Source organism: Arachis ipaensis, chromosome B01, assembly GCF_000816755.2.
Source record: "Arachis ipaensis cultivar K30076 chromosome B01, Araip1.1, whole genome shotgun sequence".
Classification (NCBI taxonomy): domain Eukaryota; kingdom Viridiplantae; phylum Streptophyta; class Magnoliopsida; order Fabales; family Fabaceae; genus Arachis; species Arachis ipaensis.
In genome coordinates, this window is record NC_029785.2 from 127,514,448 (window position 1) to 127,527,694 (window position 13,247).

The 13,247-nt window shown below is 36.4% G+C and overlaps 5 protein-coding genes across 8 annotated transcripts in view; 3 read left to right on the plus strand and 2 right to left on the minus strand.

Moving 5' to 3' along the window:
* The window catches only part of LOC107637358 (beta-glucosidase 46), a 4,017-nt gene extending 2,863 nt beyond the window's left edge, over window positions 1-1,154 (minus strand). For 2 of the 4 annotated variants that reach the window (XM_016340785.2, XM_021104253.1), the window contains exons 1-3: window positions 835-1,154; window positions 679-745; window positions 535-593 (exon numbers count right to left, since the gene is read on the minus strand). In XM_016340785.2, coding sequence (XP_016196271.1) covers window positions 535-593; window positions 679-745; window positions 835-1,017 — 309 coding nt within the window. In that variant the 5' untranslated portion in view covers window positions 1,018-1,154. Of the gene's footprint in view, window positions 1-534; window positions 594-678; window positions 748-834 lie in introns of those variants that run through there. The other 2 variants (XM_021104247.1, XM_021104252.1) reach the window with 2 other exon arrangements.
* LOC107637366 (glucose-6-phosphate/phosphate translocator 1, chloroplastic-like) lies at window positions 1,999-4,722 on the minus strand. Its single transcript, XM_016340791.2, has 5 exons — window positions 3,920-4,722; window positions 3,616-3,841; window positions 2,976-3,198; window positions 2,658-2,871; window positions 1,999-2,383 (listed from the first exon to the last, which is right to left on the minus strand). The coding sequence occupies exons 1-5, from the start codon at window positions 4,412-4,414 to the stop codon at window positions 2,372-2,374; spliced, it is 1,170 nt and encodes a 389-aa protein (XP_016196277.1). The 5' UTR covers window positions 4,415-4,722; the 3' UTR covers window positions 1,999-2,371.
* On the plus strand, window positions 4,851-8,574 carry LOC107613554 (LRR receptor-like serine/threonine-protein kinase EFR). Its single transcript, XM_016315614.2, has 3 exons — window positions 4,851-5,869; window positions 5,957-7,945; window positions 8,061-8,574. The coding sequence occupies exons 1-3, from the start codon at window positions 4,954-4,956 to the stop codon at window positions 8,396-8,398; spliced, it is 3,243 nt and encodes a 1,080-aa protein (XP_016171100.2). The 5' UTR covers window positions 4,851-4,953; the 3' UTR covers window positions 8,399-8,574.
* Window positions 8,970-10,256, plus strand: LOC107613560 (protein-tyrosine-phosphatase MKP1-like). Its single transcript, XM_016315628.2, has one exon. The coding sequence runs from the start codon at window positions 8,970-8,972 to the stop codon at window positions 10,254-10,256; it is 1,287 nt and encodes a 428-aa protein (XP_016171114.2).
* LOC107613567 (UDP-glycosyltransferase 88B1-like) overlaps window positions 12,609-13,247 on the plus strand; it is a 1,649-nt gene continuing 1,010 nt past the window's right edge. Inside the window, exon 1 of the mRNA XM_016315640.1 lies at window positions 12,609-13,028. Within this exon, the coding sequence (XP_016171126.1) occupies window positions 12,609-13,028 (420 nt within the window). The remainder of the gene's footprint in view (window positions 13,029-13,247) is intronic.

Here is a 13,247-nt window from a genome sequence, read left to right on the forward strand (position 1 = left end):
CCTAACACCTAACACCCTATACAGAAATCGTTAAATAATCTAAAAGATAGGAATCTCCTAACTTTACAACTCAGAAAGCATATATATTGTTTATGTAGAAATATAAATACAAACTAATTAATTTTTATTTTTGTGAGCACATGGAAGATAAAAGAAAATGAAAAAGTATTTTTCTTAAAAATAACCGGAAAATATTGTTACTTCTTTAGCAAATAATGAGAACTAACAACTAATTGTGCAATACACTAATTCTTTTAATATTTTTATTAGTTTTTGTATACATCTACTTAAATACTTATACACACATAAATTAGTATAATTTATACTCACATTATATACATAAATTGAAAGAAAAAAAAATATATACTCATAAATTATTATTTTTTAAAGAATTTCTTTAACATTAATTTTTAACCCTTTTTAACAATTTATATGCCGACTTTTAAGCACTATAATAATCACCATATTTGACAGTAAATAAAGATAAGATTTATTAAGAAAAACAATTATAGAAGTAAAGTTTAAAAGATTTACCAGATAGCGATGGTACTGATCAACTGCAACATCACCATTGCTTCCATCAACAATATTACCTGCAATAATCATATTCATATTGACCCCCATAATCCCCTCAACCACGATGATTAAATTAGAGAGTGTTGTTGGATTATTATTGACCGGGTTTGTGAGAGAAGACATCCCAGTTGCTGATTCCTTTGCCATCACTCAAGTAAGCACCTTCGTACTACCAACAATACTCACAATTAATAATTTAATATACACACACTGAAAAAAAAATTTCTTAAAGAGGTATAGATTCGGTAAATTAAAAACCTGGTAGGAAGAGGAAGCAGTGCCAAAGAGAAAGTTGCTTGGAAAAGATGGAGACGGATCTAAGTGTTTTGAGATTGCTTCTATGGGAGTGGAGCCACATAATAGTGATAATGTGAAGAATAAGAAGAGGGGTATCTGTATCTTCACAGACACAGCTCTCTCAATTGTAGAAAACACCACCATTATTGGATCCTCCACCTTAGTTTCTTCTGCAGCTTTTATTATTAGCTTGCAAGCTTAATGGCTTGAATGATAAACTAATTAAGTTGACGATTGTTAATTATATTTATGCAAATAATTGAGGTGCTGTNNCACGATAAAAATGCCGAATCGTTTTGTATTTACACGTTAATTTCCTACAATGGTAACTCTACTATTTCTTTTTTTAGCAAGTAATTCTCGTATTATCTTGTTTCAATGATTTTGCAAACTTTTGTTCATTTTTTCTCTTTGGTAGAGAAATTATTTTTAGATTTTAGAGTTACAGGATTAATTATATAATCAATAAACAAATAGTTGTTGTACTGAAAAAAGAGGGGGAAAAAATGCCACGTAGTATTTGGATAAGGATCAGAAAAGTTAATTATTTTTTTTGGTGACTAGAAAAGTTAATTATTTGATGGAGAGAAAGGGACCCTATAGAATTCTGCTAAATGCGAGAATGTATATATGATCCTAAAATGTTGTAGTGGTAACGATGAGTGGACACTATTTGCGTGGGAATTATAGTTATGATGTGAATTAAACTAATACTAATACTAATACTAATACTAATATTGATATCATATTTCCCTTGATGAGTTGGCACTATTCAACCCCAATGACATCATGGAAAAAAATTACTATACTAAAAAATCAATCATTAATATATTTATGTATAAATATATATAATTTAATTTATTTTTAATATATATTTATATTTTAATATATATTTTATATTAATAATTAATTTTGGTAACTGATTTTAATATACACATAATACAATTGTAATTGGAGTTAGGGTACCCTAAATCATGAGGCTGGGGACTAATCAGATAATCACAGCCTCATATTGGTTAGGGTATATACGACAAGGTGACAAGTCCCCCCATACCCTATAATTATGACAAGCAACATTTTGTGTTTGGGAGGTACTATATTCCTGCCAGCAAATTTCATGAATGATTGAATATATACACAGCAAGCAAACTTTCTATACAGGCACAACTGCAATAATTAGCTTATTAGACCTACTCACAAATAGTTAGTGAGATCTAATCCAACAAATCCTCTTCTTTTTTGGTAAGTGTAACTAATTTTGGGCTATAGAAATCCTCATTAGTGTACTCACATTCCAGAGTTCGTTCTTAGTCCTTATTGAATCAAAGTAAATTCTTCTCAACCTTAGATTACACGAAAGAAACGAAAATTTCGTCTACAATGACAAAGATCAAAACATGATTAGTAACATCAACTGTTCTCACTATCACTGACAGGCTCATAGTTCTCGCTCCATCCTTGAATAAGCATTCACTTAACTTAGCTTCTGAATTAGGCCTCACTGTTTTGCCTGTTCAAAGAAATAACATAAAAGCTCTCAGTTGTTGTGTTACATTTACAAATTAATAGTGTGACCCTAGTTGATCACTCATTAGACATTAAACCATTCCATTTTATCCATTTTACTTGGCCGGCATAGATAAAATTGACAGTGACTATATATGGTTTTCCTGTGTTGTGCAATATGAAAACTTTCTCAATCATGGGTTTGATTTCAGTGTGTCTCTGAATATTCAAGTAGTACATACAAAGACAAACTAAAAATAGAGGAAATAAGAATGCACCTGTGAATAAAAGAAGGTGCCAAGAATTGCAATGGCAGCACCAAGTGCATTGGAGGGATGAATTGGCGTGTGGAAGATAAGAATGGAAGAGACAATTACTGAAATTCTCTTCATTGTGTTCCCTATGCTAAATGTCAAGGGAGATATTTGATCAAGAGACATGTAAGAGACTTGATTATACAAGTGGTAGAACACACTCTGAGCAACTACCCACCTGAAAAAAATTACAGCCCAAATGTCCTCAAGTATTTTTGACAAAGAAAATTGAACAGTTTAATGTTTGATAGTAATAAGAAAAGAGGATTGATTAGTGATTACCAAACAAAATTTGGACCAATCTGAGAGAGGGCAGTTTGCCAGCCAACAGCCCACATCTTAGGACCCTCCACAAGAATGGCAAAAGGTGTGAGAATCAATAGAGACAATATGGAAAGGCAAGCATAATAGTTCATTCCACTAACAGACATGCCCTTCATTCCCTTCTTTGAGAATATGTTCCTAAACACAAACGCCAAGTTTGATATCATAGCCCCCATAAACCCTGCAAAACACAATCAACCAAAAAAGAGTTCTACTTCTACTTAGACTACTACTTGATCTTGATGAGAATTTAATAAACCTTGCTATAAGGTAAATGGCCTTACTGATCATATTAAAATTGAGTTCGGTCACAGCAGCAAGAGCACAACCTCCAATAATTGGCACCAGTGATAAGTAAACCGGTATAGGGAACGATTTGCCGAGCAAGAACCTCGATACTAGGACGCTGAAAGCCGGTTCTCCACTCTTGATGATGTGAGTAAATGACACTGCAACTTTAGACATACTCACAGTAGCTGCAACATGTCCAATGGTGTGTGCTACACAATCAACCAAAAAAGAGTTCTACTTCTACTTAGACTACTACTTGATCTTGATGAGAATTTAATCAACCTTGCTATACAGTAAATGGCCTTACCGATCATATTAAAATTGAGTTCGGTCACAGCAGCAAGAGCACAACCTCCAATAATTGGCACCAGTGATAAGTAAACCGGTATAGGGAACGATTCGCCGAGCAAGAACCTCGATACTAGGACGCTGAAAGCCGGTTCTCCACTCTTGATGATGTGAGTAAATGACACTGCAACTTTGGACATACTCACAGTAGCTGCAACATGCCCAATGGTGTGTGCTACTGCAACCTGCAGGCACAGACACAGAATTAGTATCAAAGCCATAGATGGTAAACAAAAAAGGGTGATACACTAATATTGGCTTACCGGGAACAAGGCCTTCCAGAAATCCATGTTAACTTTAGGGACATGAGCGAGCTTTGTGGCCCAGGAGATGAACATGATAAGAGAGCCTGCGGCGAGGGACAGAGTGGAAGTGAGCCAAGGGTAAGGAAAAGCATTGAGAACCTTCTTGTTGTATATGTTGAAGACAACGTTCAGTGCCCACCATGTAGCAAAATACAAACCAATCTTGAGCTTCTGAGCTGCCTCTGATGTCTCTGCTGCTTGTGGCTGTGACTTATCTGCCTCATAGGCATGACACCCTGCAACCTTCCTTCTAGGTTTAGTTGACAATGTGAGGTTCTGAGTGCATGGAATAATGTAAAGTGGTTTATGGGAAGAGAAAGAGGGTAGTGCAGTGCTTTGTTGAAGATTTTGAATAGAGGGTGGTAGCCTTGGAACAGGAACACGCTTTCTGCAGGAGAATGCAGCAGAGCCGGCGAGGGGTGAGGGTGCTGTGTACTTTAAGGATGATATCATGGTGGTTTCTGATGGTGTAAAACAAAGAAGATGATGAGTTTGTAGATGTTCATATAATCAACAAAGGGTATTTGTATTTGTATATTTGATGAAACCAATGTGATGTGGATTCTTGTGTCTTACGCATTGATTACTACGAGGAAGCCACATGAGCAACGGTTGACAAGTTTGTTAGCAAAGATACTTTGGAAGGTGACAAGATCGAAGAGGAAGAGATTTTAATGGAATATGGAGACGGATCTTCCTAGGAAACGGATTTAGAATAATCAAGTTTGATTTTATTCTAAATTAATCAAAACTCGTGGTGTCTTTTTAAGTGTAAGTTGGGCCAACGAATTAAAGTAGTCTTAGATCGTTAAGCACTGTTGTTAATCACGATTTTAATTCTCCTCGTAATTGACTGATGCTGCGAACCAGGTTCGGCTGCCACTTGGAGTACAAAGGAAGATGGACGAACAATTGAAAGGAATCTCTTCTCTCTCTCCACACACATATATATACAACGCAAAATGTTGCATTGAAGCAGAAGATAAGGTGCAATGAAAATGAAGTCCCTCTTATATCCGACCCTGTTGTCATTGCTGCGTTGGCACGTGGCGGTGGTATCAGCTGCAATGCTGAACATGGCTAGCGATGAATCGGCCTTGGTTGCCATGAGGGACCATTTTAACTCCTTGGATCCCAACAATGTGCTCGCAAGCAACTGGTCTAGTAGTACCTCAGTTTGCAACTGGATTGGCGTCACATGCGGCTCTTCCCACCGCAGAGTAACTGCCTTGAATCTCGCTTACATGGCTCTTGATGCCACCATCCCTCCGCATCTTGGAAACCTGTCATTCCTTTCTCTCTTGCTTCTTCCCAACAATAGCTTCCATGGTACTCTACCTGCTGATCTAGCTGGATTACGCAGACTGACGATCATCAACCTCAGATTCAACAAATTCACAGGAAGCATCCCGTCCTGGTTTGAATTTCTACCCAAACTAGAATACCTGTTACTGAGAGGGAACAGTTTCTCTGGCACAGTCCCACATTTTCTGTTCAACATGACTTCCCTGCAATCGCTTGAACTTTCTGAAAACAAGTTTTGGGGTCCCTTACCTTCCAACATTTTCTTGTCTCATTCTTTGCAATATGTGTATCTTACTCACAACCAAATTTCAGGAGCTATCCCTTCAGCTATCATCAACAGTTCGTTACTGCAGTTTATTGTCCTCGACTACAACAACCTATCCGGACAACTGCCGGAGCTCATCTTCCACCATCTTCCACACTTGAAAGGGCTTTACGTGTATAGTAATGCCTTATCCGGCGAACTTCCACGCAGTTTGTTTGATTGCAAGCAACTGCAATTTTTATCCTTATCCTACAACACCTTCGGTGGAAACATACCATCTGCCATGGGGAATTTAACAAGCCTCAAAGAGATCTATCTTGGCCATAACAATTTTAGAGGTATCGTATGTTATGCCAATATGACTCTCCGAATTGAGTTTGATTAACTTTATCATTATTTATGCAATTTAACATATGTTGTGGCAGGTGCAATACCAAATGAGATTGGTAATCTACGTAGTTTAGAGATTATGAATCTTCCTTTCGCCAATGTGAGTGGCTACATTCCGCCATCAATATTTAATATTTCTACCCTACAAGAAATTGATGTTACTAGAAATCATTTATCAGGCAGCCTCCCAGCAAGCCTAGGCTCCATGCTTCCAAAACTTGTTAGGCTGTACATGGGGATTAATTATCTCAGTGGAAGAATCCCAAGCTCCTTGTACAATGCCACTATGCTTAATACCATAGATTTGGCTTACAATTCATTTTCTGGATACATTCCAGACATTTTTGGCAGCTTAAGAAGTCTCCAGCTGCTCAATCTTGGTGCAAATAATTTCACAAGTGATTCATCCGATTCAGAGCTAAGCATTATAAATTCTTTGACAAATTGTAGATTTCTCAAAAACTTGATATTTTCTGAAAATCCATTGGATTCTATTCTTCCAATATCGGTAGGAAACCTTTCTACTTCTCTGGTTGACTTGAATCTTAAGAGTTGTTCAATGAGAGGCACCATTCCAGCAAGTATTGGCAACTTGAGCAGCTTGATAAACCTTGACCTTGGTGATAATAATTTTGTTGGAACCTTTCCTACTAGCATAGGGAAATTAATAAAGATACAAGGCCTCTTTTTAGATGACAACCAATTGGAAGGATTTGTTCCGAATCAATTGTGTCAACTAACGAGCTTGTATTCATTTACCGTTAAAAGCAACAAGTTATCTGGCCCTATACCTTCTTGCTTAAGCAATCTTTCCTCATTAAGATGGCTTCGGCTTTCTTCAAATAAATTCAACTCAATACCTTCCACCTTGTGGGGGCTGTCCGATTTATTGCTTTTAGACTTATCTTCCAATAATTTAAGTGGATATCTCCCATTAGATAGTGGAAATCTAAAAGCCATAAGTTGGATTTATTTATCAGGAAATCAATTTTCAGGTAGCATCCCAAGAAGCCTCAGCAATCTTATGAATTTGGTTCTTCTTACCTTAGCAAGAAACAAATTTGAAGGGCCCATCCCAGAATCATTTGGTCGTATGGTAAGTTTGGAACAACTTGACTTATCAGAAAATAACTTGTCTGGTGTCATTCCTAAAACATTGGAGGCACTTGTGTATCTGAAATATTTCAATGTTTCTCACAATAAGTTAAAAGGAAAAATCCCGGATGGGGGACCTTTTGCAAACTTCTCAGCTCAGTCGTTCATGGGGAATAAAGGATTATGTGGTGCTCCACGTTTCCATTTTTCGGAATGTAAAATTGAAAAATCCCGAAAATGGAATGCACATATTGTGTTGACATATATTTTATCTGCAGCAATAGTTGCCACCCTTCTTGTGGCATTCCTTTGCATCCTAAAATTCCGGAAGCACAAGGTGGTCAACAATTCAGAGGTGGATCAATCGGGAGCAAGATGGAGAAGAATATCATACTATGAAATTCAGCAAGCAACAGATAGGTTCAATGATGGCAACTTGCTTGGTGTAGGGAGTTTTGGAAGAGTGTATAAAGGAGAACTCTCAGATGGGACGAACGTTGCAGTGAAAGTGTTTAATCTGGGACTAGAAGGAGCATTCAGGAGTTTCGATGCTGAATGTGAGATATTGCGCAGTGTCCGCCATCGAAACTTAACCAAAATCATTAGCAGCTGCAGCAACATGGACTTCAAGGCATTGATCCTAAGCTACATGCCTAATGGGAGTTTAGAGAGGTGGCTACACTCGGAACACCATGGCTTAAGTATGATCCAGAGGCTAAACATAATGATAGATGTTGCAGAAGCAGTGGATTACCTGCATAATGGTGGTTCTGTACCAATTATACACTGTGATTTGAAACCCAGCAACATATTACTAGATGAAGACATGGTTGCCCACGTGACTGATTTTGGCATTGCAAAATTGCTGAGTGGGGATGACTCCATCACTCAAACCATGAATCTAGCCACAATAGGCTATATGGCCCCTGGTGAGTTTCTTATTTAATCTTATGCTTTATGTAATAAACCTTGATAGCAATCAGCTATGAATCTAATAAAATTTGTTTTGTTTTCCACTTTGTTGTTTTTCTTCTTATTCTGCAGAATATGGACTTGAGGGAAGAGTGTCTAGGCAAGGTGATGTGTATAGCTATGGAATTTTACTTATGGAGACCTTCACACAGAAAAAACCCACTGATGAAATGTTTGTGGGAGAGTTTAGCATCAAAGAGTGGGTGAAAATGTCATGCCCTGATTCACTACTTGATATCATTGATGCAAAATTATTGGTGGAAGAAGGAGAAACAGATACTAAACAGGACTGCTTGTTGTCTATAATGACTTTAGCTCTGAATTGCTCAGCTGAGTCTCCGGGTGAAAGGACAAGAATGAAAGACGCTATGAATGCTCTTAAAAAGATTAAAAGATTACTCTTGAACTAAAATATATGCTTAAGTGTTCGGCTCAATTTACATATTTAGAATCATTTTTAGAAGTTCTCGTAACCCCTTTTGGTTAAGATGTAACTTCTCATTTTAACCAAATTACTTCAATTATATGCATTGCGAATTGGGATCGTGTTTCACCCGCACATACCGTAGTTATTTTTTCAAGAAAAAAAAGGAAGGCCTAGGCTAGAGATTTATTTCATATATATATATATATATATATTTGTTTTAAGTAAAGATAAAAAATGATTTTTCTTTTTATTTTTTGAGTAAAGGACAAATAGGTCCCTGACTTTTTTTTTCGCGGACATTTTCATCTTCAAGGATTGGAAAATACATTCATGTCCCTGACTCTTCCAAAACGCGGACAAATTGACCCCTCCGTTAAACTGACTCCGTTAGACTCAACGGAAAACGTTGACATGGCTCCCGTTGCATGTAGCTTTTCAAAACAGGACATATTAGTTCTCTCACACCAAAACGTGTAGCTTTTCAAAACAGGACATATTAGTCCTCCCAACTCAAAACGACGTCATTTCACCCAAACCCCCAATCTTTCACATTTATGAGCCATAATCCTTCCACAGATCAGCCACCTCCAACTCCAACCACCTCATGTGCCCCTGACTCCCTCTTCCACCACCACCTACGCTGCCCCTCCTCTCCTTGCCCTATTTTCCTCCCTCTCTACCTCTGTCATTTTCTTCTTCCTTCGTCCTTTTTCCCTTCCATTCTTCTTCCTCGGCCCCTGCTTCCATCACCGCCGCACAGCCGCGCTTCCGTCAGCCACCATCAACGCCGGCGACCTCCTCCTTCCTCTCGCACTAGCACCGCTTCCAGCAATAACCCATCCGGTGAGGCGGATCCAAATTCTTGCGGCGGAGACACTGTCACCGGCCAGAATCGCAAGTTCTGTCCGCCGCCACTTACGCCGCGATTGCAACAGAGTTCCAAGTCCCGGTCGAGCCTGCCGCCCCTCCAGCCGCTTTTGATAGCCCGGCGGAGCCTCGATGAGTGGCCGCAAGCGAGATCAGATGACATTGGGGAGTGGTTGCCCCCACAGCCGCCGTTGACCCTCGGTGGCGGCATGAGAGGTAATCCTGGTGAAAGATTGAATCTTGATCTCTCCTCAATTCAGATGAACAATAATAGGAATTGCAATAATGGCAGTAATAGTAGTGGTAATAATAATAGTTGTAACAATAATGGTGTTAGTAGACTCTTGAAGAGGGATAGAATTGTATTTTTTGATAAGGAGTGTTCAAAGGTTGCTGAACATGTTTACCTTGGTGGTGATGCTGTTGCTAAGAATAGGGATATATTGAAACAGAATGGGATCACTCATATCTTGAACTGTGTTGGTTTTGTGTGCTCCGAATATTTTAAGGCTGATTTTGTGTATAGAACATTGTGGCTTCAGGATAGTCCTTCAGAGGATATTACTAGTATCTTATATGATGTGTTTGATTACTTTGAGGATGTTAGGAAACAAGGTGGTAGGGTGTTTGTGCACTGTTGTCAAGGTGTGTCTAGGTCTACTTCGTTGGTGATTGCATACCTCATGTGGAGGGAAGAACAGAGCTTTGATGATGCTTTTCAGTTGGTGAAGGCTGTAAGGGGTATTGTCGATCTAAATATGGGGTTTGTTTGCCAGTTGTTGCAGTGCCAGAAGAGGGTGCATGCAGTTCCTCTTAGTCCTACCTCTTTGCTTAGGATGTATAGGATGACTCCACACTCGCCTTATGATCCTTTGCATCTCATCCCCAAAATGTTAACGGATCCTTCGTCTTCCGTATTGGACTCCAGGGGAGCTTTTTTTGTACATATTCCCACTGCAATATTTGTTTGGTGATTAGAGGAAAGTGGGCTGCTATGATGTTGATTATGAAGTTTTCCAAAAAGCTATTGTTGGAGGTTTTGTGCCAAATAATTTTTGTATTATATAAAAATAACAACTTTAATATATATTTTTTATTTTTTTAATTCTATTTTTATTTTTTTGTTATGGTATCAAAACACTTAGAACTTTGTTAATATCCATTAATAGTGAAAACTCTTTTTTGAAGTAAAAGAGCTCAACACAATAAAATGAAGCAATAAAATAGAAAAAAATTTAACAGCAAGTATAACAATTTAACACATGGTCATTCCCGGCATTACATCAACAACCGTTAGGATCAATTCTAATCCACTCTTTGTAATTCATAAGCGACCTATTGATAATTTCCGTTATTCCTACTTCTTAACTTCTAAAAATTTTGTTATTCTTTTTCATCCATATATGCCAAAACCCAATAACAAAGCTCTCGCAATAGATGACAACACTTTAAATCCTTCTCAAAATCCAAACCGTCCTTACTATATACATCCAAGCCAGAGTCCTACATCAATTCTTATTTTTTCAGTATGGCTTTTGACAGGTTCAATTTCAGCTTCTCCTGCAAATGATCCCCTCTCTTCATCTTGGGAAAGATGCAATAACCTAATACTTTTTTGGTTCTTTCACTCAATATCTCCCTCAATCACACAAAGTGTTATCTATCTTACCTCTCCTTCATCTGTTTGGCAAGATCTCCACAATCGTTTTTCTCAAGTAATACCACAGGAGTTGGTTATCATTCCCATGAGCATTAACGGATTAAGTAAGCAATAGTCAATTAATTATTCTAGTCAGACAATCAAAATTTAGTTTTTAGAAAGCTTTAACATAAACAGTAAAATAGGCAAAAGTAAACAGTGAATACTAAAAAGATGATATGATTAAAAGAGTTAAGATTTTAGAGATGTCGAGACTTAACCAATATTTTTCACTTTCCACATTGATCATGCAAAGATACATCTATGGCAAATCATTAATAATCAAACATCAATCTCTTGATAATTTGATTTCTCTTTAACCTAATTAATCGTTAATTTCTTAGTCAATTATTTAAGAAAGCATAAAGTATCGTTTTTGTCTCCAACGTTTGGGGTAAGTCCTAAACTTGTAAATCGTCCTATTTAAATCCCAATGTTTTAAAATTGGCTCAATGTTGTCCTACCGTTAGAGATCCGTTAACAGAATTGACGGCCGGATAAAATTGAGACGATTTTGAAACGTTAGGGACTTAAATAGGACGAAAACGTTGGGGACAAAAATGATTCATAGAAATAAATTTTAATTTTATCTTTCAATAATATTAATTTTTTACGGTACATAATTATTCAATTATTTTTTAATCACGTCTAAGTAAATTACAGTTAATCACATTACTTTCATTCTAAATAAATTTATTTTTTTTAATAATTTTACTCTTCAAAATTTTTACTCATCATGAAATATTTGTAGAATGACTAGTACATAAACTTGCAAAAAAGAAAAAAAAATGATACACATACAATAAAGTATAAAGTATACCTTTTGTCTCTAATGTATCGAAATTCTTTACCGTTTAATTTAGTTAAAATTTATTTCTAATTTTATTCTTCAATAATATCAAATTTTTGCGGTAGCTAATTATTCAATTATTATTTTATTTTATTTTTAATCACAGTATTTTTTCTAAGTGAATTTATTTTTTATTAAGAGCAAAATAAAAAAATAAACAACAATGCTAGGGAACCAAGAGGGTATCAGCCAAATGCCTCTGGGTGAATCTAAAACCTCTACATGGATGGTGCTTATGCTAGGCATTAGAATGTTTCTTTTCTTTGTAAATTAGATGGTTCTGAATCTATTTTTTGAATTACAAATAAGTCAACATATATTGATGTTTCTTCTGCTAAGTATCAGAATATTTCTTTTTCATACTAAATGGATGTTCTTTTATATATTTTTTGAATGTTTTTGTATGGCAAATGTGAATATCTTTATTTTTTTTAAAATTTCATAGTTTTTTTTAAATCCTTTAAATATAAAATATAACTCAATATTTCTTTTGTTAAGCATTAGGATGTTTTTTTTTTCATATTAAATAAATATTTTTTTTATATTTCTGTAATTGTTCAAGAACAACTCGTGTTCCACCACTCCTTCCTTATCCTTGAAGCTGAACCAAGTGCAAGGTAAAGACCGATTGGATGCGATGAAATCGCGATTTGACCGATTCGAAGACTTGTGCCTATAAAAACCTTCATCTCCTTCGTTCTTTCCTTTCCAAAGTTTGATGAAAGCTTCTTCTTTGAATTCGAATCTGAACCCGAGTTTTTTGACTTGGAACGAACAATGGCCGTTCCTGATTGTGATTATGCTTCTTTCAAGGTGAAGGACCTTCCAGATCTGATTCTGTTTTGTCGATCAGGTGAAATCTACACACTATTTCTCAGTGTGTGCCAGAAAGCCTCCTTAGTTGATGGTATCATAGTGAATACCTTCAATGATTTGGAACCAGAGGCCATGAGAGCTTTACACAAGGGTTCTCATCCTTCTTGTTCTATTTTTCCGGTTGGACCCATCGTTGCTCAACCCAACCAAAATCAAGATGAGAAGATTCATGAATGTGTTGCATGGTTGAACCATCAGCCATCGAAATCTATGTTATATATATGTTTCGAGAGTGGTAGAACACTCTCTCAGGAGCAAGTGAATGAGATAGCATTTGGATTGGAATTGAGTGGACAAAAATTCTTGTGGATATTTTTAGAGGTAGGTAGGTTAATGTGGAAGAAAAGAGTAAGGTTTTTATAAGCTTTGATTAGGTTTACTTAATGAGTTTGAAATTTTTTAAATTTTGAATTTAAAATTTTAAAATTAATTATTAATAATTATAATTAATTGAGTTGTTCACTTTTTGGCTGATTAGACACTTGGTTCCTATACTTTTTCAATTAAATAATAAATAATTATTTGATGTAAATAAATTAG

What these genes read in the sequence shown, in the direction of transcription:
- LOC107613554 (XM_016315614.2), top strand. Translation starts at nt 4,954, where the DNA reads ATGAAAATGAAGTCCCTCTTATATCCGACCCTGTTGTCATTGCTGCGT. An exon ending in TGGCCATAACAATTTTAGAG is followed by an intron (nt 5,870 to 5,956) that starts GTATCGTATGTT and finishes ATGTTGTGGCAG; the next exon opens with GTGCAATACCAAATGAGATT. An exon ending in AATAGGCTATATGGCCCCTG is followed by an intron (nt 7,946 to 8,060) that starts GTGAGTTTCTTA and finishes CTTATTCTGCAG; the next exon opens with AATATGGACTTGAGGGAAGA.
- LOC107613560 (XM_016315628.2), top strand. Translation starts at nt 8,970, where the DNA reads ATGAGCCATAATCCTTCCACAGATCAGCCACCTCCAACTCCAACCACC.
- LOC107637366 (XM_016340791.2), bottom strand. Translation starts at nt 4,414, where the DNA reads ATGATATCATCCTTAAAGTACACAGCACCCTCACCCCTCGCCGGCTCT. An exon ending in TCTGGAAGGCCTTGTTCCCG is followed by an intron (nt 3,842 to 3,919) that starts GTAAGCCAATAT and finishes CTGTGCCTGCAG; the next exon opens with GTTGCAGTAGCACACACCAT. An exon ending in ATTGGTCCAAATTTTGTTTG is followed by an intron (nt 2,872 to 2,975) that starts GTAATCACTAAT and finishes AATTTTTTTCAG; the next exon opens with GTGGGTAGTTGCTCAGAGTG.